The sequence below is a fragment of the Pleurodeles waltl genome, chromosome 6 (assembly GCF_031143425.1).
Source record: "Pleurodeles waltl isolate 20211129_DDA chromosome 6, aPleWal1.hap1.20221129, whole genome shotgun sequence".
Lineage (NCBI taxonomy): Eukaryota > Metazoa > Chordata > Amphibia > Caudata > Salamandridae > Pleurodeles > Pleurodeles waltl.
Window position 1 is genome coordinate 1,402,717,060 of NC_090445.1, and position 26,991 is coordinate 1,402,744,050.

General features: G+C 47.1%; 1 protein-coding gene across 2 annotated transcripts in view; it reads left to right on the plus strand.

Moving 5' to 3' along the window:
* VPS13D (vacuolar protein sorting 13 homolog D) overlaps window positions 1-26,991 on the plus strand; it is a 2,230,750-nt gene that overhangs the window by 1,747,103 nt on the left and 456,656 nt on the right. For both annotated transcript variants that reach the window (XM_069240741.1, XM_069240742.1), the window contains one exon: window positions 4,537-4,686. In XM_069240741.1, the coding sequence (XP_069096842.1) occupies window positions 4,537-4,686 (150 nt within the window). The remainder of the gene's footprint in view (window positions 1-4,536; window positions 4,687-26,991) is intronic.

The following is a 26,991-nucleotide window of genomic DNA, read 5'->3' on the forward strand; positions in this document are numbered from 1 at the left end:
CCTTCTTTTTCAGGTCCTCTTCTCTCAGGATCCAACTTTTCTTTCTTCCAGTCTTGCTTGGGTCTTGCACAGTCCTTTTCCAAAGTTTACCTGTGGGTTTGGGGAACAAACATGTACCTACCTCTTCTCTCTTGGTGGCTGGGGGGCCACCCTTGTACTTGCCTTTGGGGTTCCTAGTTCCTCCAGCTCCCCTCTACAGATTCCACTTCCTTGGGTGGGGGACTGCCTTTCGCATTCCACTTACTTAGTATATGGTTTGGTCTCCCCCTAGGGCCTCCACAATTTTCTATTGGTATAGTATTTGCTATTGCTTTCTATGCTAATCACTGACTTCTGATGTGTGTACTGGGTATATGAGTGTGTTTACTCACCTCCTTCTGGAGTATTGCCTATATAGTATTTTAGTATTTGTGTTACTATAATAAAGTATCTTTATTTGTGTAACACTGTGTGGTTCTTTCATATGTGTAAGTACTGTGTGACTGTAGTGGTATTGCATAAGCTTTTCATGTCTGCTAGATAAGTCGTGACTGCTCATCCACAGCTACCTCTAGGAAGCCCTGGCTTCCTAGACACTGTCTACACCTCACTAATAGGGATACCTGGACCCGGTATAAGGTGATAACACCATAGGTGCTCACCACACACCAGGCCAGCTTCCTACATCCCGCATACTTCTCAGGGAGAGGAAAGACTCCACCGCCTGGATCTAAAAAGAGTGTTGGTGTTCTACCCCAGTCATACCAAAGACTTCAGAGTGGACGATCAACTCTTTGTACCCTTGTAGGTTTTGTGGTGCGAAGAAAAGACGGGCTGCAGAAGTGGACCATCTCTCAATGGCTTGTCCTCTGCATTAAGATGTGCTATGCTTTGGCAAAAAGGGATCCCCCTGATGGTTTGCATGCTCATTGCATCCGAGCAACTTAAGCAACTACTGCATGGGCATGCTGATTTCCAGTCCTGGACAGCTGCCAGGCAGTAACCCGGGCATCTCTGCACACGTTCACAAAGCACTAATGCCTGGACAGTCAGGTCCGTAGAGACAGCTACTTTGACTGTTTGGTTCTGCAGGACGTTTTATTCTGATCTTGGTTTGCAGACCACCTCTGAGGATAATATTGCTTGGGTATCTATTCTAAGGTAAGGAATCCTCAACTAGAAGTCTCTATCAAATAAACAAGTTACTTACCTTCAATAGCAAATTATCTGGTAGAGACATATTCTAGTTGCAGATTCCTTACCAACCCACCTATCCTCTCCGCTTGTGAACTGATTTCTAGGGACAGTGATTTTCCTTTTCAGGGCCCTAGTTTGGATGCACCAATATCATTGTTCTTCAGGGCTCCGAGCAATTAGCATGAAAAGTTGTGAAAAGAAACTGAATTCAGAATGCCAGGGTGACGCCTATGTATGAATGCAACATCATCACGGCAATCTCAACGGCGGCGCGCGCTGAGCCGACCGACACGCAAGGGAACTGATCAAGAAGAGGGCCTCCGGATCCAGTCTGACGCCTGGGGGGAAATCCTAAGTAAGGAATCTGCAACTAGAATATGTCTCCACTAGATAAGTTGTTACTAAAGGTAAGTAACTTGTTTGTTAGAGTTTCCACAGGGCAAGGTTCAAGTTGACACTGAGTGCTCCACCAGCAACACAGGGCCGTGTGCAGAGGTCAAAGTTAGTGTCAGGCACCCAAGGGAAACCAGTGGAAACTGGGGTTGCTCAGAAGAGAGCGGTTTGCAGGTAAGTACCTGCCAGGTTGGGTCACGGTCCCAAGGGGGTTTAGATCAGCACCGGGGGGCGGGCCACAGGTAGGCACCAATTACACAACGTGAGCAGTACAGGGGCGGCAGGGTGCAAACACAGCCTCGAGCACCCAGTGCTTTTCAACAACTCCTAGTCCAGGGAGTCGACTGAAGAGGATAAACAGCTGGACAGGTACATTGAGGCTCCTTTGAGCGTCGATGGACCATCGGCTGGGTTCCCCTGAGTCAGGGGCCTGCGGGTGCAGGGGTACTTTCAGGCGTCGGATACCTTCACCGGATCTGGTCACCGTCAGGGAGTCCTCTGGATTCGGGCTGCAGGCATCATTGTGGTGGCCAGGACTGGTCAGCCCAGGGTGGGCTCGAGGTCGGAATCTCTTGGGGACTCTCTCTGATCAAGTGAGCCACCTGGACTCTGGGCGTGGGCGTCGGATGCAGCCGGGTGCAGTGTGGGCAGGACTCGCGGATCCAGAGGATTCTGGAGTTCTTGTTGGAGATTTCTTTATGGACCGGGCCACTGTCCTCTGGAGTTCTTGGTCCTTAGGTAGGCAGTCTTCTGGGGGTTGGTAGAGGTCCCTGGTCCTGCAGCACGAGTAGTCTTCTTGTAGCAGGAGTCTTGAAGCTGCAGACAGGCAGTAGGGCTGGGGCCAAGTCAGTTGTCGTCTGGAGTCTTCACTGCTGGTGCAGCTCTTCAGTCCTCCTTCTTTAAGGTTGCTAGGAATCTGAAGATCAAGGTTCGGGGTACTAGCTTTAGGGGCATTAGAGGGGTCAGAAAGCAGTAGCACATTCCTAACCCTGTTGGCTAACTTCCTCCAAAACAAGATGAAGGATTCTGCCAGGAAGGGTTCTCCTCAGCTCTGGGCACCCTAAGGGTGGTCTCAGCTGGGGTGGACACTCCTCCGGATGTATACTAAGTTTCCCGCCAGACTTGCTGCTAAGGTAGGGCCTGGTCCCGGGGAGCTGGCATCTCCACTGGCTGGAGTGACCGGAGGCAGCCTAACAAAAGGCACAAGCCTTTGAGGCTCACTGTCAAGTGTTGCTGTTCCTGCAGGGGGAAGGTGTGAAGCAATTGCACCTAGACCAGGCTTTGTCCCTGACTCCTGAGACTCCTGCAATACTTTTTTGGATTAAGTCCATTCACAGACCCACTTCCAAATAGGTACTTCACCGGTAGCTATTCAAATGATGAGGAACTCTATCAGAAGAACAAATTGCCTACCTTTGGTAATGCTCTTTCTGTAGAGGCTCTAGTCTCAGATTCCTCACCGTCCCTCCCATCGTTCCCATTCTATGATTTTACTATATCTATTTAAATAATCCCACATCTAGGAATCTACGCACTGGTCAAACTAATTCACTTTGGGGCTCCGGGTCTTGGAGAGCAGACATTCTCAAAAGCAAATGATGTCAGTGCACTGGAGTGGCGCCTATGTAGGCTCTGCATGTCATTTCTGGGGCGAAGCGGCTTTGGTGTGGAGCCATATGCCGCTGCGTATCGGTGCACAGAGATAGTATCCAAATGCAGTCTGATGCTTGGGTAATATTCATAAGTGAGGAATCTGCAGGTAGATTGAGACTTTACCAGAAAGAGCGTTACTGAAGAATAGTTCTAGTTCTACAGGCCTTACTGTTGGGTGAGTTTTGCAAGTCATTTTTAAGCATGGACTCTTCATCACAGCCACTGGAGGTCCATACTGTTGATAATTTTGTTCTAGTGGTGGAGAGAATATTTTTTGTTTCTGATGCGAATGCCTTCGATATCCATCACAAAATACTCTACTAAAAGTGTCTTCCAATTGCAGATAGTTTATTAAACTTTGGGAATTTTTGTTTAAGTGTCTAATGTTCTCAGCTGGGCTTTGTATTGTACATTAACCAATCTGGGCCTTTCATTTAGCACCACACACTTTTGTGCTTCCGAATCAGGGCAGTTTAATCCTCATGTTTACAAGGCCAGTGCTACTACTGTGGATTAGGTTATCCATCATGAAGGTCTCAAATCTTTGCTCCAGTGCAGTAAGCCATAATTTTCTTGTACTTAGCACTATACACTAAAAATCCCTATGGACCTGTACCTGACAAAAGAAGGCCGTGCTCAAGCCAGTTTAAGGCCGTGAGTGACATTGTTCTGTTTTGTGAAATTAAGAAATACTTTTATTTATTGCTCACAGATTTACAATTTCCACCTCTTGATAATCTCATTCTCATTACCCTTTGTATTTCTGTTTTGATCACAGTTTTGATGTGTGAATACAGGGACGTTACTTTGTCCATTTCCGCTTGTTTTTTTATTGGGGGAGGGGTTACTAGATTTAGCCTTTTGCTACTTGTGTGATAATTCCATATTGTCCAGATTTATTGTGACCTAAATTGTACACTAGGAACAGCATTGCTTGAAGTATCATTCTTTTTTTTCTGAAGAACATTAGTTGCACATAATTGAAGAAAATTAAGGCACGTATACGGATTATAATGAATCTGGAATGCAAAATGTAGGGAATGATTTCATTATTGTTAACTATGTCTGTTGTAAATCTTTAGTTATGATTAAAGGGCCCTAACGCTAATTCCAGTGATCTGTCCAAGTAAATCAAAAGAATTAAAAAGTTAATGTGACAGCTGCTATGAAAAATTGGGATTAACAAAGAAAGATTTAAGATTAAAATGCCTTAATACAGTTGCCTTTTGGTAAATATTAATTTAGAATGAAGAAATAAATGGTTGAAATTTCTACTATTGCATACTAAAATGTGATTATAAATTGCTTTTTTAGGTGATGATAAAATTAAATGGTGGAATAGGGGTGTCTTTAATCAATAAAGTTCCAGAGGAGTTAGTTTTTGCAAGTCTCATAGGGATTCATGTGCATTACACACAGCTGGCGACTAATCTGGTGCTTGAACTCAGCATTCAGGATGTTCAGGTAAGGAATTAATTGACTAGAGTAATAAGGAATGCGCTGTTAGAGCTCTACACACTTTTCCTTGGAATATTTTTCCATTCTTATTATGCAGTATATTCAGGATCATTGTGTCACTTTTTAACTGATTATGAATATTTGAAATCTGTCATTTTCATAGAAACCTGGCCTGCATGGCATAGGTTGATTGAAATACAATTTGCATACACCTATCATATGTCAAACTGAGAATTTAATTATAGTAAACTATAATTAAATTCTCTGTTTGACATATGAAAGGTGTATGCAAATTATTGCCTCATTTCCATGTACACTGTCTTGAATGTTGAAAGCTTAATTGGGTCTGGTTTTATTTTGGCCTGGGCTTTACTCTAGTGGGGCAGTGAATCTCCCAGACCTCAGAAACTACCACAGTGAACATAAGCAAGGAGTGACATGTTTAAAGGTGTGGAAATACAAATTATTTTGTTCAGCAGCAGAAACAATCGTATACTTTAATTTTTAGGAGTTTGATGTTCAATTTAAGTAATGGCAAGTATGAACTAATCAACTCAAATGCAGGGCTGCTAACTGTATTCTTTAATGGTATCTAACCATAAAGTGGGAGTACAGTAGAATGTTATTTCTTTTATTTAGATAGTGTAAACAGCACAACAGAGGAGGAGGGCATGCTTTGAATTTGTAGAAAACAAATAACACACTTGCTTACAGTTTCAATCAGCGGTTCAGATTATTGCATGTCAGATGATAACATGGCCGTTAAAAAGTATGAACGTAATGGTATTTCAAAAGCAGCAAATCAGATATCTAGGTTGCATAGTAGTTATCTCCTGTGCTTTGATATTAAATAGGAATAACTGTAGTGCTTACAGCAAATTAAAGTGTAATGTGAAATACACAGTAATTACATCGAAACTTTGTTTTGGGAGTAATTATAGGGACTCGCTGTAGATCAGTTTTTGTTTAACTGACAATTTGGTTACTTTAAAAAGAATTATGTACTTAATATGTTGCAATTTAATTAGAAAACCTTGAATTGTAGCTCACTAAATGACTCTCTGTTTATATGTGTAAATTAAAACATGCACATGAAATGGAAGCCGGGTTTCTGTATTTTATTCAGCCATCACAAATGAAACTCAAAATATTGCTAAACATGGGCATTTGGAAACTAGCTAAATGTGGCTAAGGTGGCTGAACTGGAAAGGACCAATCAGTTAACACACTAAGGAGATCATTACGACCCCAGCAGTCGGCGGTAAGTACCGCCAACAGGTTGCGGTACATACAGCCATTTTATGACATTGACGGGAATGTACCACTGTGACTGCCACAGCGGTAACAGCCGCAGGGCTGGAGAAATCCATCTCCAGCCCGGTGGCCGTCATTGTTCCGCCTGAGGGATTATGACCCGCCTACTGCAATGGGATCCGTGGTGTTGGTAACGCCTCGTAAACCATGGCGGTAGGCCATATCAGTGACAGGGAATTCTTCCCTCTCACGGATAGGGATTTACCCCCCCCCCCCCCCTAGCTTCCACTCCAGTTACCCCACCCACCACTCCAAATCCCCCCACCCCCCTACATTCACACCCCCTTCACACACACACACATCCACACACCAATTCCCACATGCTTCCACGCATGCATACATCCATTCGCACACACATCCGCACACACTTTCAAACATGCGCGCATTCACCTAACACAACATACACGCACTCACACCTCCATACATGCACACATGATTCAACACGCAACACACACCCGCATCCACGCACACGCATTGACCCCCCCCCAAATAAAAACAACATCCCCCCACCCCCCCCTTCCCTGTCGGAGACCCGACTTACCTGCATTCAGGGGGTCCTCCGGCAGGAGACGGAACGGGGCGCTGCTACCGCCAGCAGCGCCTGCCAGCAGAACACCACCAGGACATATTATTTCTCATAATACGGCTGGCGGCGGTCTACTGGCGTGGCACTGCTGGTGGCAGCAGCGCTACCTTACTGCCATCCGCCGTCATGGCTATAGCCGGATTTCCGCCCTTCTTGTGGCTGTGATACAGCGGACGGCTGGTAGCCGCGGCAACGGTCTTTTGGCGGCCGTCGCCGGGGCGGTAGACAGTTTTTACCGCCAATGTCAAAATGAGGGCCTAAGGTTTTCAGGGGGCTCCTCTAACGTGCCCTTTGGGTGCATATATTGGTGGATCCAACACAGGCATCTGTGTGGGTTCACCAGTACGAGATGTTTGATACCAAATATCCCTATCTTCATTGAAGCCATCATGCAGCTGGGGAACTCATATTGACCGTGTCCAGTACATGTATTTAAAATGGCTTCCTTAGCCACTTACTGTAAGAAGCTGGCTGTGTATATACTATACCAAAATGAAGTATAGTGTGCACAGAGTCCAGTGGATCCCCAGAGGCTTAACAGAGGCTAAGGTAGATAATACTAATGCTCTCTTCTGTGGTAGTGTGGTCGAACAGTTAGGCTTATCAGAGGGTAGTGCAAAGCATTTGTTGTACAGACAGTCAAGAAATGAGGCAGATTCCCAATGACCAACTTCAGGCCAATGTTTTTATATAACAAACATATATTTTCTTACTTTACTACTAGAACCAACAGGTCTTTGTTGCAGGTAAGTACAGTTGTAAGTAGGTATCAAGCATATGTATCAAATGTACTTTGTTTAGGTTTTGCAGATAAAACAGTTTACAGGTAAATAACACTTTTCAATTTTAAAAGTTGACAGTGCAAGTTCGCATACAAACAAATGCAGTCCTTGGGGAGGAAAAGTGTAAGCACAGTTAACAGGTAAGTACTCGACTTACAATCCCAGTCTTCGACAGTTAGGACGTCCACAGGACAAAGTTCAAGTCGACCCCAAAAGTGCACCACCAGCCACACAGGGCTGGCTGGGTGCAGAAGTCAAAGTTGAGGTTGGGTTTTAAATGGAATCCTATAAGGACTGGGGGCACTCAGAAAGAAACACATTGCACGTAGGTACCCGCAGTTTCAGGACAAAGGCCGGGGGGACCACAGGTCAGCACCAAACACACACCCTCAGCGGCACAGAGGCAAACGGGTGCAGACACAGCGCCTAATGGTTTTCAATGGGGGAATCCCAAGTGTCACAAAGATGCTGCAGGCTGGGTCCAGGGGCTTGGTTCCGGAAAATCTAAGCGTGGACAAGAAGGAGAGGCCCCCACTGGAAGTTGCTGGACCTCTGGTCGGATTCCTTAGGGCCAGGGGGCTGCAGGGGTACCTTTGGCGTCAGGAATCTTTGTCGGATCTGGGCGCGGTCAGGGGAGTCCTCTGGATTTAGGCTGCAAGCGTCTTTGTGTTTGCCAGAGGAGGTCAACCCGGGGTGGACTCAAGGTCAGAATTGCCTGGGGACCTTTTCTGGACCAGTGGGCTGACTGACATGGGCCGTAGGCGTCGAGTGGAGAGGGCTTGCAGATCCAGGGCAGTTCTGGAGTCCTTTTCGAACGTTTCTTCTGGACAGGGCCGCTGTCCTCTGGGTTCTTGGTCCTCTGCTGGGCAGGCAGTCGTCTGGAGATTTGTGGAGGTTGCTGGTCCTGCAGGATGCGTCTCCTTTTTGTGGCATGAGTCTTGAAGCTGCAGACAGGCCGGTAGGGCGGGGGCCAAGACAGTTGTCATCTTGACTCTTTACTGCTGGGGTCTGCTCTTAAGTCCTCCTCCTTTCTTCTTTCTTGAGGTCGCCAGGAATCTGGTGAGTAAGCTTCAAGGGTGACCCTAAATACTAGATTTAGTGGTGTTACAGGGGTCAATGGCTACTGTCACAGGGGGTGGCTACACCCTTCCTGTGCTCATTCCCTTTGGGGTGGGGGGCACATTTCTATCCCTATTGGTCCATTTCCTCCAAGGTGGAAGATTTTGCATGGAGGAGGTCACTTCAGCTCTGGACACTTTAGGGGTGGTCCTAGCTGGAGTGGTCACTCCTCCTTATTTTACTTAATTTTCCAGCCAGACCTGCCACTAAAAGTGGGGCTTTCCTGACCCCAGAGAGCACAAGGCTCTCACCCCATGGGGTCAGGAACTTGGCTGTTAGTGGCAGGCTGGCAGAGACCAGTCAGCCCTACACCAGAGAGTTGAGTAAACTACAGGGGGCATCTCTAAGATGCCCTCTGTGTGCAATTTACTATAAATCCAACACTGGCATGAGTGTGGGTTTATTGTGCTGAGAAGATTGATACCAAACTTCCCACTCTTCAGAAAAGCCATCATGGAGCTGTGGTTTTCATAATGACACACTCCTAGCCCATATACTTAATATGGCCACACTGAACTTACAATGTCTAAGAATGGACATAGACACTGTAGGGGCATATTGCTCATGCACCTATGCCCTCACCTGTGGTATAGTGCACCATGGCTTAGGATTGTAAGGCCTGTTAGAGGGGTGACTTAGCTATGCCACAGGCAGCGGCTTGTAGGCATGGCACCCAGAGAGGGATGCCATGTCGTCTTCACCTTTTCCTCCCCACCAGCACAAACAAGCTACAACAGCAGTGTGCATGTGTTTGGTGAGCGCTTCGGAAGGTAAGTAACTTGTTCCAAAGAGAAATGATGTCATCATTCCAAAGGTATTTGATAACCTGACAAGTCCTCCGTATTCATCTGATGATATATCCTGTTCCCATTTCCTAATGTTAAGAAATTCAACCTTCCAATGACGTTAGTGAAACAGCAATGACTCCATTATGACTGTACAAATCATCAAAGAAAATCCTTTAAAATTCATACAAATCCTACATTTTTCTCTTATGGAGGGCTGAAGCTAATGAAGACATCTGCTAGAGTTCCAGCTGTGATACCACATTTGGAAAAAACGTACGACAAGATTTAGCACCAGCTTGTTTGACTAGCCATCCGAGCTATAACATCAGCTGCACAGAGTAGATCAATAAACCCCATTACACCATCCTCTGGCCCTTCAGACAGTGATAGTAGGGACCAAGAATGATATTAATGGTATCAAAATTGATTAAGGCAGCCAAAGCTATTGCAAGTTTTAGGATGTTACGATCGCTAAATGTGGCTTGAAATTGAATCACTGCTTGACCTTTTACCGGATAACAAAAAATGAGGGCTACAGCTATCTTCAAGAAAGAAGATATTATTTCAGGAGCCATAATTGATGCACCAATGAATATCTCAAATGAAGGCTTTAGCCAGCTTGCATGGGGGCCTGTTATGAGGCAAGTCTGGCTCAGTTCCACAGCCTTCAGTCCTGAGTTTCAAACACAAATTCCGGGTATGGCCTTTCATGGTCTCACCTTGTTTGGAAAACATGTGGATGAGGCCCATTCTGGAGACAGACATGAATACAACAGAGACGTAAGGCCTCTTACAGTATCGTGGATCTGGTTCGTCCAATTTTCGTGGCTCATTGAGATCCCAGTATTACAGGGAGGATTCAACTACTATGATCAAGGTGGACCAATCTATCCTGAAAGGCATTTTGATTTGACCAGGGACGTGCCTTTTCAGTCATATTTCATTGAAAGGCAAAAAAGGAGTTTGTTTTACTGCCTTAACCATGACAACATTACCAATTCAAAGTCCTTTCTTTCAGGCTAAGATCAATGCCTCAACTTTTTAACAAGTGTCTTTCTCAAGTCACAGCCTTCCTCAGACTACAGGGTGACCACTTATACCCATACTCAGACAACTGACTAACTCAGTAAAAGAAAGGGGCAAAGGCTTCGGTGAACATCTGTACCAATCGTTTTCAAATACTGGGTTTCGCACTGAAGAAGAGAATTCATCTTCATAATCCCCACATGAAAATGCACTTCCTGGGTGCCATCTTAGACATGCAATTCGAAAAAACATTTCCATCTGTGAAAAGAACGACGACGCTCCAGCCCGTAGCACAAAGTCTGTCTGGAAAGCGTTCAGTCACAGTTAGACAACACAATACAAGTCCCTTTTAGGCTTAATGTATCATGTATAGTCCTGTCCTTCTTTTAGACTCAGGGTGAGACCCTTCCAACAAAATCTGGATATGGAATGGAAGCAAATAGAAGGCTCATGGGACCACACAGTCCAAGTCATAAGACAGCTCAAACAGTTACTTCTATGGTGGAGATTACCAACACATCTTACAACAGGTCTCTCTTCTAACCTGTTACAAACAGAATTATATTGAAAGATGCATCCATTGATAACTAGGAAGCTCACCTGCAAGAGAAGTCACCCAGAGACCTTTGGTCAGACGCAGCGAAAAATGCTGAACATAAGTGTGCCTGAAACCCCAACCGTTTGTTTGTGCCTACAAGCGTTCCTCCCGAGACTGGCATACAGTTCTGATTATAACAGACAATACAAGATTGAAATGCAACATAGGAGGAGGAATGTGATACCAACCTTTCGCAGAAGAGGCTCAACTCCTGTTGGAATGCGCCATTTCTCAAGAGATCAGTATTGCAATGGAACACCGTCCAGATTGTCAAAACAATCAGGCGGATGCACTCATTAGACAACGGACAGACTACCATGATTGGGAAATGCTCCAGGACCAAGTCAGTTATATATTCCGACAATGAGGTCAACCCAAGATTGATCTCTTCGCCACATCGGAGAACAGTAAATACCAGTACATTGGAAGCAGATTTTGGCATCCATAAACCATGGGCAATGCCCTTTCAATCACTTGATCCAGATTCTTTGCGTTCACCTTTCCTCCATTTCCCCTGATCCCAAAGCTGTTGAGGAGGGGGAAGGTGGTTCATTGCACTATGATGCTCATTACTCCAGACTGGCCATGCCAGTACTGGTACAGCAAACTCCTGTGGCTGTCAGTATGCCTAGCTTCATCTCTGAAACTTCTCTCCAAGGTTCTTTCCAGACACCAAGGAGAGAAACTATACCACAACCCCAAGTCATTGAACTTGAAAGCATGGTTCCTAACCTCTTAGAGTTTGTCCACTTGGTTATATCTCAGGACTACATAAACATTCTAGTACGGGCAGGTGCACCAGCAAATACAAAAACTTGCGATGCTAAGTGGATGCGTTTCTGTGTCTTGTGTCTAGAGAAGAGAGATTTTTTATTAGCCTTCAAAGACAGTCTCATCAAATCTTACCATACTTGTTGGATCTGACCAAGAGTGGGCTCAGATATTCCATCCGGCTGTCCGGATCCTGCTGTGCTGTCACTAGGTGTTGCTTAGGATGGCCCTTTGACAACCAGCCTTTACATGAGTATGGGACATTATACAAATGTTTTACTTATCAAACTTAGTTTAGCCCCACTTTTAAGTCCAGGTTTTTGTCCCACTTACGTAATGCATTATGGTTCTTGTAGTCCCCCTTGTCATCAGACCCTTTCTAGATCACATCTTGGTGGTGGTTCTCTGGTCCCTAGCTTGGTTCCTGAATGCTATGATTATTCTGACCCTTTTATGTCTCCATTCTTGACTTTACTCGCTCTTGGCTCCAATTTGCAATCTGTTCTAGGTTTTAGTTTTTTCTGTCTTGTGTCCGCTAGGTTCCCCGGTGTTTCCTCTTACAAGCCCTGGTTCAGTCTTCCCTACATTTGTGGTTTCTTATTCCTTGCACTTGGCTCATTCTTTGCTCCTGGGTTACGCTCTGCACCAGTGCTCCTTCCCTGAGCTTCAGACTTTTTCAGCCCCGTGATTCTAGAGTGCAGCGTCTTGCACCTGAGCTGGTTGATGAATGCTTCATCACGTTCCTTCTGCTGCTTTCCAGGCTTGCCTTTTGATTCAATTTCTATCTCTTGTTTTCCTTCCTCCTTGTTTCTGTGATAGTCATTGTTCTAGTCTAGTCTGCACACTTCTAGATCTGTCCTGTTTCATGTTAACTCCTTGCCTTTTGTTCAGTGTAAGCCCTGATCATTTTTTCTTGTCTGTTTATATTATATTGTCTCAGGGTGCCATTTGAGTTCTGAGACTTGTGCCTCTGACGCAGAGAATCAGCCAGCTCTCTTGTCATAGGTGCTTCTGGATGTCTCCTAAAATCTGTGAGATTAATCTGCTCCTTGCTGTTTTGTAAAATCCTTTCACTTCACAGAGTGATCATGTGAGGAAATAGGGTGTATTATATTGTGTGGTTTTGCAACCTCACAGTGTAATAGTTACCAGTCTCATCTGATAGAGACTTCTAGTTGCAGATTTCTTACCTTAGAATTTTCCGCAGCAATCAGACTGGATCCGGAGTTTTTCTTCGTGCAATACCCTTGCTCGTCGGTAGTTGGCACTGGTCGTTTCCACGGGCGTCGTGGTCGCCGTGATGACGTCCGGAGTAGTATATAGACACCGCCCTCGCGCAGTGACGTCAGTTCTTTTCTTTCCGCACCACGCGCTGATCCGGAGAAGACCTACCCTGGCTATTTTTTGGCCGAATTCGACCGTTTTGTCTTTTTTTTTATTTTCATTTATTTTTTTTAATTTATTTTTTATTATTATTTTTTTTTCTGTGCGAATTTGGTGCATCGAGGATGTCCCCGAAGACCGGGTTCAAGCCATGCGAGGACTGTCATCGGACGATGTCTGTGACGGATCCTCATCAGGTTTGTCTGTGGTATCTTGAGCGCAACCAGGACCCGAAGTCGTGCTCCGAGTGCCAGATCATGCACCCAAAGGCTTTGAGGGAGCGGTCCCTGAAGCTAATGACTTCCTGGCACTCGACTCCGCGTAGGTTCTGGTCTCGTTCAAGAGGAAGGTCTCAAGATAGGTCACGGAGTCATCACCACTCATCTTCTTCTAAATCCTTGGGTCAAGGTAAGAAGAAGTCGAAGAAGTCCCATCGCTCTCCGACTTCGCCCTGTCGCTCAGCCGACGCAACACGGTGGAGGGAGCAACTTATTGTATGGTGGTCAGTAGGGCAGCTGAAGTCCTTGGCCTCGAGTTTCCCACTGTTGAGGTCAGGTCTGATCTCCTGATGGAGGTGCTTCAGCCTGGGGCTTCTTCTTCAGAACCCCTTTTGTGTTTTAATGAAGCCCTCACCGATGTCCTTTTGGGTACATCGTCCAAACCCAATGTAGGGGCTCCTGTGATTAGGACTATTCCACGCTGCCATCGACCCGCTCTGAACGACCCTAAATTCCTGTCCCAAAACCCCATCCCTGAGAGTCTTGTTATCCAGGCTTCCTCTTCAGGCGTATTCCCTTCTGCATCCCCGGATAGGATGTCCGGATAGGATATCTAAAAGACTGGAATAGTTTGGCAAGAAGCTGTTTTCTTCCTCCAGTCTCACGCTGCAGTCTGTGAACACTGCATGCCTTTTGGGCTGCTATACTCACTCTTTGTGGGATACGGTTGCGCAAGTCCTGCCGCAGATACCAGAGGAGGCCCGTGCTATTGTCTTCCAAGCTATGAACAATGGGAGAGATGCGGCAAAGTTCACAATCCGTTGTGGGCTGGACACAACCGACTCTCTGGGCAGATCGGTTGCTATGACGGTGGCCTTATGATGCCACACCTGGTTACGTACTTCTGCTTTTTCCGGGAATGTCCAACAGTCACTCATAGACATGCCCTTTGATGGCTCCCATCTCTTCGGAGACAAAGCGGACTCGGCCTTGGAGAGATTCAAGGATTCTCGGGCTACGGCTTGGTCCCTTGGTCTTTCCTTGGTCCCTCACCCTGTACAGTCCGCTTTTCGCCCCTTTCGTGGCCACGGAAGGGGCTCCCTGTCGCTTCTTTCACACAGCCATTGTGCCTCTCATGCTGGTTAGCCTATTCGTGGCCAAGGACACGGAATCCCATGTGGCTGTGGGACAGGGAACCAGAGGTCTGTCCAGTCCACCTCTGCCCCCGCTGCAGCCTCCAAACCCTCCTAGTCCATCCCCTTACTCCAGTCCCGTTGGTTGCAGGATTTCCCATCACATGCCCCACTGGAAACATCACCACAGACAAGTGGGTTTTGCAGATCGTTCGAAAAGGCTACTCCCTCCCTTTCGAATCTGCTACACCCCCCATGCCACCATTCTTCAATCACCTTCCAGAGGATCATTTGGCGCTTCTCCGCTAGGAAATCGCAGCTCTCTTGGCCAAGGTAGCTATAGAAAAGATCCCTGTGCCAGATCGCGGTTGTTATTCCCGCTACTTTCTGATACCAAAGAAGGACAAGGGCTTACGTCCTATCCTAGACCTTCGGGACCTAAACTACTTCCTCAAGAAGGAGAAATTCAAAATGCTCACCCTGGCTCAGGTTCTGTCTGCCTTGGACCCAGGAGACTGGATGGTAGTGTTGGACTTGTGGGACGCTTATTTCCTCATCCCCATCCTGCCTGCCCACAGACATTACCTACGATTCGTGGTAGGTCACGACCACTTTCAGTTTACCGTGCTCCCCTTAGGCCTTACCAGCGCCCCTCTGGTGTTCACGAAAGTGATGGCGGTGGTTGAGGCTCGTCTGCGCAGGTTAGGGGTCTCAGTCTTCCCCTACCTCGACGACTGGCTGTTGAAGGCGGATTCGCCCCAGAAAGTCGTCTCCCACCTTAAGATTACGGCGAACCGCCTGCATACGCTGGGGTTCACTATAAACGTGCTTAAATCACCTGACTCCCTCTCTGTCGCTCCCTTCCATCGGAGCGGTTCTGGACACAGTGCAGTTTTGGGCTTATCCTCCCAAAAAGCGAGTCCAAGACATACAGGCTATGAGTCGGATCTTTCGGCATAGGTCTTGGGTTTCGGTCAGACTGACTCTGAGGCTGCTGGGCCTCATGGTCTCCTGCATCCTGCTAGTGACACATGCCAGATGTCATATGCAGGGACTGCAGTGGGACCTGAAGTTCCAGTGGGCGCAGCATCAGGGGAATCTCTCCAACCTGGTCCGGATCTCGGAGGGGACTGCGAAAGACCTGCAGTGGTGGCTTTCGGATCCGCATTTGGTCCACAGCAGATCCCTCTCCCTTCCCCAACTTGATCTATCTATAGTGACAGATGCATCACTTCTGGGTTGGGGCGGCCACATGGGAGAGGTGGAGATCAGAGGTCTCTGGTCTCTGGCGGTGTCTGGGCTCCATACCAATCTGCTGGAGCTCTGGGCGATCAGGCTTTCATTGAAAGCATTGCTTTCCTCTCTCAAAGGGAAAGTGGTGCAGGTGTTCACAGACAATACTACCGCCATGTGGTACTCCAACAAACAGGGCGAGTAGGGTCCTGGACCCTTTGTCAAGAGGTACTACGCCTCTGGACATGGCTGGAACATCGGGGCATTACCCTGATGGTTCAGCATCTGGCGGGCTCCCTCAACGCCAGAGCGGATGAGCTCAGCCGTCGATGCACAGCCGATCACGAATGGCTTCACCACCCAGAGGTGGCGCAAGGTCTCTTTCAGCAGTGGAGAGAGCCTTCGTTAGATCTGTTCGCCTCTGCAGAGAATGCGCAATGTCAGCTGTTTTGCGCGTTGGAGTTTCCAAGTCGGCACTGGCTCGGAGACGCCTTTTGTCTCGAGTGGAACTCCGGCCTCCTTTCTGCCTATACCTCTTCTGGCCAGAGTTCTTAAGAAAATCAGGAATGACCTTGCCCAAGTCACCTTTGTGGCTTCAGACTTGGCACGGAGAGTATGGTATCCAGAGCTATTGAGCATGTCCATCGATCCTCCACTCAGACTGCCTCTTCGGGTGGATCTTCTGTCACAGCAACAGGGGACGGTTCTTCACCCGAACCTGTCCAACCTCTGCCTTTATGCGTGGAGATTGAGCAGCGCCAGTTGACGGCTTTTGCCCTTCCACCCGAAGTCTGCAATGTTATCTTGGCAGCCAGGCGTCCATCAACAAAAACTGTATACACCTGTTGTTGGAATACATTTGTGGCACGGTGTACCAACAAATCTGTTGATCTCCTTTCCGTCCCTCTATCTGAGGTTCTTCTGTTCATTCTTTCTTTAACCCATCAGGCCTCTGCTTTGGGCACCCTTAAAGGGTATTTATCTGCCATTTCAGCCTTTCTTAGGCTACCTGATCAGCCCTCACTCTTTAAATCTCCTATTGTGAGTAGATTCCTAAAAGGTTCTCTCTCACCCATTTATTTCCTCCCACTCCATTTATCATGCTTCAGTGGGACCTTAATCTTGTACTTACTTATTTGAGGTGTACCCCCTTTGAGCCAATGCATAATTGTCCCTTGCGGCTCCTGACCTTCAAAACTGTCATTCTTGTTGCAATCACCTCTGCTCGCAGGGTGAGTGAGCTTCAGGCCCTTTCCTCAAAACCTCCATACTTGTCTGTGCACCCTGACAAAGTAGTCTTGCGCACTAAGGCTTCCTTCCTTCTTAAGGTGGTTACACCCTTTCATGGTGGCCAGTCCATCACTTTGCCTACTTTCTACGCACCCCCTCATCCTTCCCATGAGGAGGAGAGACTCCACAGTCTGGACCCAAAAAGGGCGTTGGCATTCTACCTCAATCATACTAAAGATTTCCAGGTGGTCGATCAATTCTTCGTTGTGTATGTGGGTGCGAAAAAAGAGAAGGCGGTGCAAAAGCGTACCATCTCTCGATGGGTGCTTCTTTGCATCAAAATGTGCTACGCTTTGGCCAAGAAGCAACCCCCTGAAGGCTTGCGTGCTCATTCCAACCGAGCAACTGCTGCTTCCACTGCATTAGCACGCTGAGTTCTTGTCCTGGATATCTGCCAGGCGGCTACGTGGGCGTCCCTGCACACATTTGCTAAGCACTACTGCCTGGACAGCCAGGTCTGTCGAGACGGCTATTTTGGTCGTTCGGTCCTACAGGACTTTCTAGTATGATCTTGGTTCGCAGCCTACCACCGAGGATGGCATTGCTTGGGTATCTATTCTAAGGTAAGGAATCTGCAACTAGAAGTCTCTATCAGATATATAAGTTACTTACCTTCGGTAACAAAATATCTGGTAGAGACATATTCTAGTTATAGATTCCTTTCCGCCCACCCATCCTCCCTGCTTGCGAACTGATTTCTAGGGACAGGGATTCCTCCTTTCAGGTCCTTAGCTCTGGTGCACCAATCTCAGTGTTCCTAGCGGCTCTGCGCTTTGGTGCGGAAAGTCGTTAAAAGAAACTGACGTCACAGCACGAGGGCGGCGTCTATATACTACTCCTGACGTCATCACTGCGACCACGATGCCTACGACGCCCGCGGAGTTGACCGACGCCACCTACCAACGCACAAGGGTATTGCTCGAAGAACAATCTCCTGATCCAGTCTGATGCCTGGGGAGAATTCTAAGGTAAGGAATCTGCAACTAGAAAATGTCTCTACCGAATATTTTGTTACCGAAGATAAGTAACTTGTACTTCAGGACCAGTAGGTTTTGTTTGTTAAATCTTAAGCGCAACCCTGGGTGTAGGAGGCTGGCTCAGTATATGATGTACACCTATAGGTGAGGCACCCTGTACTGAGTCCAGGCAACCCTTAGTGATAAGGTTAGTGGTTCCAAATTACCAAGCTCTCATAGGGTAGCTATGGAGAGCAGCTAAAGTTTATCGGAGAGGGTGTAAAGCAATTGCAAATACCTGCAAAATCTGTCAGTGATATCCACACAAGAAAGAATCGCACAAGTGTTACAAAAATAATGTATTATTTATTAAAACACAGCCACTAAACTAACTTTGGTATATCTCCTAACCGGAGATATATATATATATACACAAAAATATACTTAGAAACAGGTAAGCAAAAGCATAAAAAAACATAGGCCTCTATGGAGGGGCCAAACCATGTGCTTTAAAAATGGGATGAGAAGGTCACAACTAACCAAGACTGACACCCAAGGATCTTCAGGACTGGGAAGTACTAAAACACCAGAGGTAAGTAAGTAGTTTTCCCCAGGCATCCATGTGGAGAGGTGTTATCCCAGGCCAGGTGTCCATAGGATAATATGGGTAAGTCGCCATTAGAGTTTTAGTGTTTCAGAACCCTTCCTGGAGGATATCGAGGCAACCCGTTGGGACTCGGAAGGTTTAAGAGTGCCCCCACTCGTGGATACTCTGAGAAGTGGTGTACCTACACCAGGGAGCCAAGGTCCATAGGGGTGAATAGTGTTGGAACCTCCCTTTGACGACAGTGGGGACCTCGGCTGTCCAGCTGATACAGTGACCCCAAGCAGGAATTCCAGACAAGGAGTACCTGTGGGGAGAGGGGACATAGTCCAAGCCACCCCGGTTAGCCCAGCGGGGTGCAGGAGGGCAATGCCCACCCTTCTTGTGGATACTTTACTGTAGGAAAGAGTTCTTGAAGATGCAGCTGTGGAGTTCAGGCAATGCAGAAGGATCGCAGGAGTTATCCACAAGCTGTTGCTGAATTGCAGAGGTGAAGCCATTATGTAGTTGGACATCTCGTGTTACCTTAAAATGGCTTTCCCGCACTTACAAAGCCCAGAAAATTGTGTCTTGGGTTTGTAGGGGTACATCTGCTCACGCAGGGGTACCCTCACATTTACGACCATGCACCCTGCTGTTGGGCTGAAGGGCCTACTTTAGGGGTGACTTTCAGGGTCAAAGTGCAGTGACCTTGACATAAGGTAAACTTTAAAACTGGGACGAAAGGTGCATGCCCAATTTCACACAGTCTGCAATGGTAGGCCTGTGACCTAGTTTACATTGGCTCCAATGGGTGACATAATATGTGATGCAGTTCACCGGAGACCCCTGGTATTCCAGTGCCCCGGGTACCTAAGTACCATATACTAAGGACTTACAGGAGTACACGTGTAGGCCAATTGGGCACGATAGGAAGCACTTACCAACCAAATTTAGGGGAGAGAGCACTGATACTGGGGTCCTGGGTAGCAGGATCCCAGTGTACTACAGTCAGAACACACTGACACCAGGCAAAACGTGGGGGCAACCATGTCAGAAAGATCCTACTTTCCTAGACTTGGTAGCTGTGGCTCTCTGTAGTTACGTTTACACAAAGGAACAAGTGCTAAGCATTTTAACAGCATCAAAACAATTGAATACATACACAAGACACTCAAGAAATCAGACTCAAATTTTAAAAAGAGACTATTTTTTTTGTATTTTTAGACACCACAACCAAAAATATCCACGGGGGTCCGGAGATATAGCACTTAAAATTATACTTAATTTATACTTTGTCACTTAACCTTGAACAAGCATTGTCAAATTCAACAATTTTTGACACTTAGAAAGTTTTTCAGGCAAAACTTGGGTAAGTATCAATGAGGTTGCTGTTAAGTTATTTTGGCAGACCAACTCCGGCTGTGAGCTAGTCAGGGAACCAGGAAGGTCTTTAGAAACAGTTACCTCAGAGGAAGAAGCAGTCTTCAGTATGTTTCAGGCACTTTTATCCCTTTGCTGCAGGTTCCTAAGGAAGTGGCCCTGAGGATGTTCAAGATGCTCTGGGTTGCTGTGAATGTTGCTGCCATTGACGGGGGCCTTTCTTCGGCTACTCCTTGATCCACAAACTTGGTGAGGCCACAGGGGTTGACATCCCTTTCATTTCCGTTGCTATGTACAAGGTCCAGCACGTGCTGTGCCCGCTGGTGCAGCCTCTTTTGCCGTTTCCTAAGTGCCGCAGTGTAGTCCTTCGTCCTCTTCTCCAGTCCATTGAGATCTGAATTCTGGGTGGCAGGGGTGCCCTCGTATGCTCAGAAAATGCCCTCAGAGTAGAATGCAGTTAATGGCCAAGGGCTACACTCCCTCCTGATGACCACTTCTTACGAACTGTGTCATCTGGTTACCCCAGGATGCACCTTTCTGCCCACATCCAACATGCCAGAGCCCATTTCTTGGTGTCCAGAGCTCCCCAGCCCAACCAAGAGGTGTGACAAACAAGGGGGCTACATGCCCCTCGAATACCAGTTTGACTGCTGGTTTCCCCCTCTCTTTCCCAAGTGCCAGCCTGTCTTCCTTAAAAGTAGAACAGCCCCTCTCCCAGGTGCTCTCCATTTGCTCTTCAAGGGCAGCTTAACCTTTAAAGCTCGCTTTTTGGGGTAACACCTGATGGTCTTCCTGCCAAGGAGAGGTATCACCTCTCTCTCCGCGCAGGCTGCTATTGCCTTCTTTCCTGGCAGTTGTTTGCATGTCTCCCCAGGAGGCCAGAAAGCTGTCTCAGAGACAGTCCCCGTGTGCAACCATGGATGGGTACAGGGAGGGGATTTAGGGCAAGAGTGGCTACTTTGTAAAAGTTGCACACTGTAACATGTTACATTAATTTCAACTTAGGAATCAAGTCCGGTTTAATGTAACAAGTTGTTCGATACCTTTCAATATACTACTTCAGTAGTCCCAGTCCGAAGTTAGCAGGGCTGCTGTTGCAGCCTGCAACGCTGCACTCTCCAGTGGATCTACAAGTGTTTCCCACAATAAAAATGACAATTGCATTATTTTCTGTTTTCTAGTTAGCAGGCCTCAGTGCTCCCTCAGAGTCGAAAAACCACCAGCTCAGTCCAAAACTGAGGCAACCATACAATAGAGGCATTTCCTTACAGATCGCAATCCAAGGACCATACAAACTTTCATGTATGATATTTTGTCAACCCTCTTGTGCTCCTTAATTGTACTACTTATGTTATCTTACGTTTTCCCTTTACAGACTTTCAGTTTCCCAATCAGTCTGTTTCTGCCTTCTCCAGTCAGCTTCTGCCCTCAATTCCTTCCAGCCTTCAAATACTTCTATATGTTTTACCCCATCTTTGGAAGTTCCTTTTCCCCTACATGTAGCCATACCCTCTGTAATTCAGTCTTGTCCACGAACTCAACCTTCTAGTCCTTTGAAACTGTCTGCAGTATCAAGATTTAGGGGAACAAATCTATTGTCATTTACTTTGTTATCCCAACGGGTCATAAAGCAATGTATGAAAGTAGTTTTCAGAGCATTTTTCACCAGTCACTCTCCACTTCCTTTTGAACTCAATACTTTCCTCAACCAGTTAATGCAATCTCACTTTGAACCAATATACGAGGTACACTTAGAGTTCATCTCATGGAAGCCAGCGCTTCTCCTAGCACTAACAGCAAGTAGAGATGGGGAAATGCAAGCTTTCACCATCAAGAAACGCTTTCTTCGATTCACAAGGGACATAGTCATTTTGACAAACCAGTCCCAAATTAATACCCAAGGTTCCTACTTACTTTCTCTTGAATGAACTAGTCATTCTACAAGTGTTCTTCCCAAACCCATCTACATCAGCAGAAAGCTTATTGCATTCATTGGACTTACTAGATGCCTCAGGTTCTATACCAACAGAAAAAAAAACATACGGTCATCAGATCAGCTGTTCATCTCCTAGGAATAGTAAGGTAGAGGTCACCCTCAGTCCAATTAGGGGATAGCATCCTGCTTCTCAGCCTTCATTGTTTGCTGACACACCAAGGCCAAGCATCCACTACAGTGAATAGTGGGGCACATTCCACCAGGATCATGGTGTCAGCTGTGGCACTGTATGCTTGTGTTCCTTTGTGAGGTATCTGCCATGCAGCCACCTGGAAGAGCAGGCACGCATTCACAAAGCACTGCTACCTTGATATGGATTCAGAAGCTGATTCAGTAGTGAGCCAGGCAGTCCGCATAAAGCTGTTTCGATAAAGGGGAGCCTTCTTTTATTATATTTTACAATGTGCACTGCTTACTGTTCTCATTCAGGCATGTGAGTATATCAAAGATCTAGTGTTGGAGAAGAAATTAGTTACTTACCTGTAACTCCAGTACCTCATCATTGAAATCTCTCACATATTCACATGTGACCATCCCTCTTCATTGGTCAGAGGTGGCTTGTTGTAGGAAGTTGGCTCTGTATATACTATTTCAAAGTAAGTACCTTTAGAGGTAAGATAGTGGCAAAATTAGATAATTCAATACCCCTATTTTGTGGTAGTGTGGTTGAGCAGTAGGCTTATCAGAGTAGTGTTAAGTATTTGTTGTACACACACAGGCAATAAATGAGGAACAAACACTCAAAGACTTACTCCAGGCCAATAGGTTTTTATATTGAAAAATATATTTTCTTAGTTTATTTTAAGAACCACAGGTTCAAGATTTGCAGTATACACTTTAAATGCAAGGTACTTCACTTAGATACTTTATGAACTTTGAATAAAAGCAATTTCATATACAGTCTTTGTAAAAAAAAAATGGGGATAAGCTATTTTAAAAGTGGACACAGTGCAAAAATCAACAGTTCCTGGGGGAAGTAAGTAAAGATTAGTTTAGGAGGTAAGTAAAACACTTACAAGTCTCAGTTCTGGGGCATAGGCAGCCCACCGTTGGGGGTTCAAGGCAACCCCAAAGTTACCACACCAGCATCTCAGGGCCGTTCAGGTGCAGAGATCAAAGAGTTGCCCAAAACACATTGGTGCCTATGGAGAACAGAGGTGCTCCGGTTCCAGTCTGCTAAGTACCTGCATCCTCAGGGGGCAGACCAGGGGGGTTTTGTAGAGCACTGGAGGGGACACAAGTAGGGCACACAAAACACACCATCAGCGGCACAGGGGCGGCCGGGTGCAGTGTGCAAAGCAGGTGTCTGTTTTCAAGTAGAAAATAATGGAGGGACCAAAGGGTCACTCTAGTGGTGCAGGCAGGCACAGGGGGGGCTTCTCGGGGCAGCCACCACCTGGGCTAGGTAGAGGGTCGCCTGGGGGTCACTCCTGCCCTGAGGTTCGGTTCCTTCAGGTCCTGGGGGCTGCAGGTGCAGTGCTGGTTCCAGGCGTCGGGTCCCTTGTTTCAGGCAGTTGCTGTCAGGGGGAGCCTCTGGATTCTGTCTGCAGGCGTCGCTGTGGGGGTTCAGGAGGGTCGCCTCTGGTTACTCATGGGCTCGCAGTCTACGGGGAGTCCTCCCTGTGGTGTTTGTTCTCTGGATCTCGTGCTGGTGGCGTCGGGTGCAGAGTGTGAAGTCTCACGCTTCCGGCGGGAAACGTGCAGTCTTTGAAAGTTGCTTCTTTGTTGCAAAGAAGTATCTTGATTTGAGCAGGGCCGCTGCTCACGGGAGTTTCTTGGTCCTTTAGTCCAGGGCATTCCTCTGAGGCTTCAGAGGTCGCTGGTCCCTGTTGGATGCGTTGCTGTTGCAGTTTTTCGAGTCAGGCCGGTAGGGCTGGGGCCAAAGCAGTTGTCGTCTGCCGGCTTGCAGGTCAGCAGTCCTTCTTCTTAATTCAGGTTGCACGAATCTGATTTCCTGGGATCTGGGGTGCCCCTAAATAAAAAATTTCGGGGTGTCGTTAGGTCTTTCTGGACAGTAGCCAATGGCCTGGAGAGTGGCTACACCCTCTTTGTGCCTCCTCCCTATGGGGAGGGGGCACATCACTAATCCTTTTGGGGGGAATCCTCCAAAACTAAGATGGAGGATTTCTAAAGGCAGGGGTCACCTCAGCTCAGGGCACCTTAGGGGCTGTCCTGACTGGTGGGTGATTCCTCCTTGTTTTTCTAATTATCTCCTCCAGCCTTGCCGCCAAAAGTGGGGGCAGTGGCCGGAGGGGCGGGCATCTCCACTAGCTGGGATGCCCTGTGGCGCTGTAACAAAAGGGGTGAGCCTTTGAGGCTCACCGTCAGGTGTTACACTTCCTGCAGGGGGAGGTGAGAAGCACCTCCACCCAGTACAGGCTTTGTTCTTGGCCACATAGTGACAAAGGCACTCTCCCCATGTGACCAGCAACTCGCCTGGTTGTGGCAGGCTGGCAGAAATTAGTCAGCCCCACACTAGTAGTTGGATTGGTATTTAGGGGGCATCTCTAAGATGCCCTCTGGGTGCGTTTTGCAATAAATTGCACACTGGCATCAGTGTGCATTTATTGTGCTGAGAAATTTGATACCAAACTTCACAGATTTTAGTGTAGCCATTATGGAACTGTGGAGTTCGTCTTTGACAAACTCCCAGACCATATACTCTTATGGTACCCTGCACTTACAATATCTAAGGTTTTGCTTAGACATGGTAGGGGCATAGTGCTCATGCACATATGCCCTCACCTGTGGTATAGTGCACCCTGCCTTAGGGCTGAAAGGCCTGCTAGAGGGGTGACTTACCTATGCCACAGGCAGTGTGAGGTTGACATGGCACTCTGAGGGGAGTGCCATGTCGACTTAGTCATTTTCTCTCCACCAGCACACACAAGCTGTGGGGCAGTGTGCATGTGCTGAGTGAGGGGTCCCCAGGGTGGCATAAGACATGCTGCTGCCCTTAGAGACCCTCCTGGCATCAGGGTCCTTGGTACCAGGGGTACCATTTACTAGGCACATATCTGAGTGCCAGGGCTGTGCCAATTGTGGAAGCAAAGGTACAGTTTAGGGAAATAACACTGGTGCTGGGGCCTAGTTAGCAGGGTCCCAGCACATTTTCAATCATAACTTGGCATCAGCAAAGGCAAAACGTCAGGGGTAACCATGCCAAGGAGGCATTTCCTTATAGCAGGGTTAAGGAGAAATTAGAAGCAGTGCAAGACTTGGGGTCAACAAAGCCCATCCCTGCAAGGGATATATGTTACTGAATACAATACTAAACACATACAAATATCCATATTTGCAACCAGACCTCCTGGGGCATCGGACCCACCAGCGTACTGATGTGACGAGGTGACACTTACCACAGGGAGCAACTCACTAATGGACTAATGGCGGGGACAGGTGGAGACCAGGAGAGATAGCTTAAGGACTTATGCTTGGGGGGGAGAGGGGGGCGTAGAACATGCACTGATGTGGTGCTGCCACAGAACTTCTTTGTTGTCAAAGTGGTCCAGTAGCTTGAAGTGCAAGTTGGAGAGAAAGCATAAGAAGTTGAAGCAGGACCATTTTGCCAAGAGAAAAGTCTGGAGGGCATCAAGATGCCAATAGTTGTCACTCCTGGTCTACAAATTGGGAGCTGATTTCACAGCTGACTCCCTTGCTCACTGAGTTTCCTGGTCCATCCCCAAGTGTCCACAGAGGCCTTCAGTTGGTGTACTTTCAGCGGATCTGTTCTTGGCACTTTCTAAGCCCCTGAACCAGACGCGAGTTGCACACCAGTGTCGACTTTCATTCCCGTTACAAGACCTGTAACTGGTCCCTTCTTCATTTACACTGGCCCTGGTGTCATCTGGTGCTGGAGGTTGATTCCTACCTTATCCTGATTTCTGAAACCTAACCAAATCTATCTTTACCCCAGCCGAAGTCATACTTTACTCCACTCCATCTCACCCAGTTCCCATAAGATCTGATTCATACAAAACACCCCCTTTACCAGAGAGCCATTTTTCAGAGGTTCTATCATTGTTCTTACTTGGATTCTAATCAGAGTTTGGTGTTACCTGGTAATGGTGTTGATGAGGCTGATTTACCCCACATTATGATTATAGTTTCTAAATGGGCTTACAGGTGGCCAATGGCCTTGATACTTTCCTTGATAAAGGCTTAATATCACCCCTTGAGCCTCTAATGGAGAAGAGTGCTTCAGTTGCTACTGATTAGTCAAGGAACTAAGGTCCTGTACCTACAGTTGCCTTCAGTTGAATTCAAGACAAACGCCTTTACTGAGGTTTTGCACTCTGGGACAGCCTCATCTGAGCTCTTGCTTCCACTTGATGAAGCCCTGACCAGCGGCGATTATCCACCCCCCAACTCCCCCCGCTCCTCCACCCGTCCTCCCCTCTTCCCCCAACTACGAGCCATACAGGCAACAATAAAATGGCAATGAAAATATTTCATTGCCATTTTATTTTCACCTGCACAGAGTGCACCAACCCAAAAACATGCTGGGTTTGTCCTCTTCTGCCGGCAGCAGAGGACTGGAGCAGAGCCTTGAATGGACGCTCCAAAGTGTGCATGTCACTTTTGCCAGCTCTTTTGCGCCGGCCAAAGTGACATGCGTCTTGAGACAGTTGGTTGAGGCAAACCACAGGCCACTAGGGCCTGAAGGAACGTCCAGCCAGGCTTCTCAGTCCAATCCAGGCACTGCTTTCATGCTGGTTAATAGCATGAGAGCAGTGTCTGGATTGGTTAGGGGAGCTCTTCCTATATCAGGGAGGAGAAGAACACGGAGAAGGACGTGCAGCCCGCGGGTAAGTGCCATTCTTTAAAAATGTATTTTAAATGTTTTATGCATGTGTGAAATGCATGTAAGGGTAGTGGTTGTGTTCAAGTTTTACTTGGTGTTATGGTTTGGGCTTTTTTGGAGGGCTTTTTTTTGTTTTTTTGGAAGTGGTGGGGCACTTCACTTCCTCCACCATTTTCAAATGGTACAAGCCGCTGCTGGCCCTGACTAACACTTTTATGGGCACTTGAGCAAAGCTTTGCGGTTGTCCATGGATGAATAGGCAGGTGGCCAGACTCCACACACCAGTGCCTCGCATCCCAGATTTTCTCATACAGAATCCTTCTCCTTTGTGTTTGGTGGTCCAGGTTT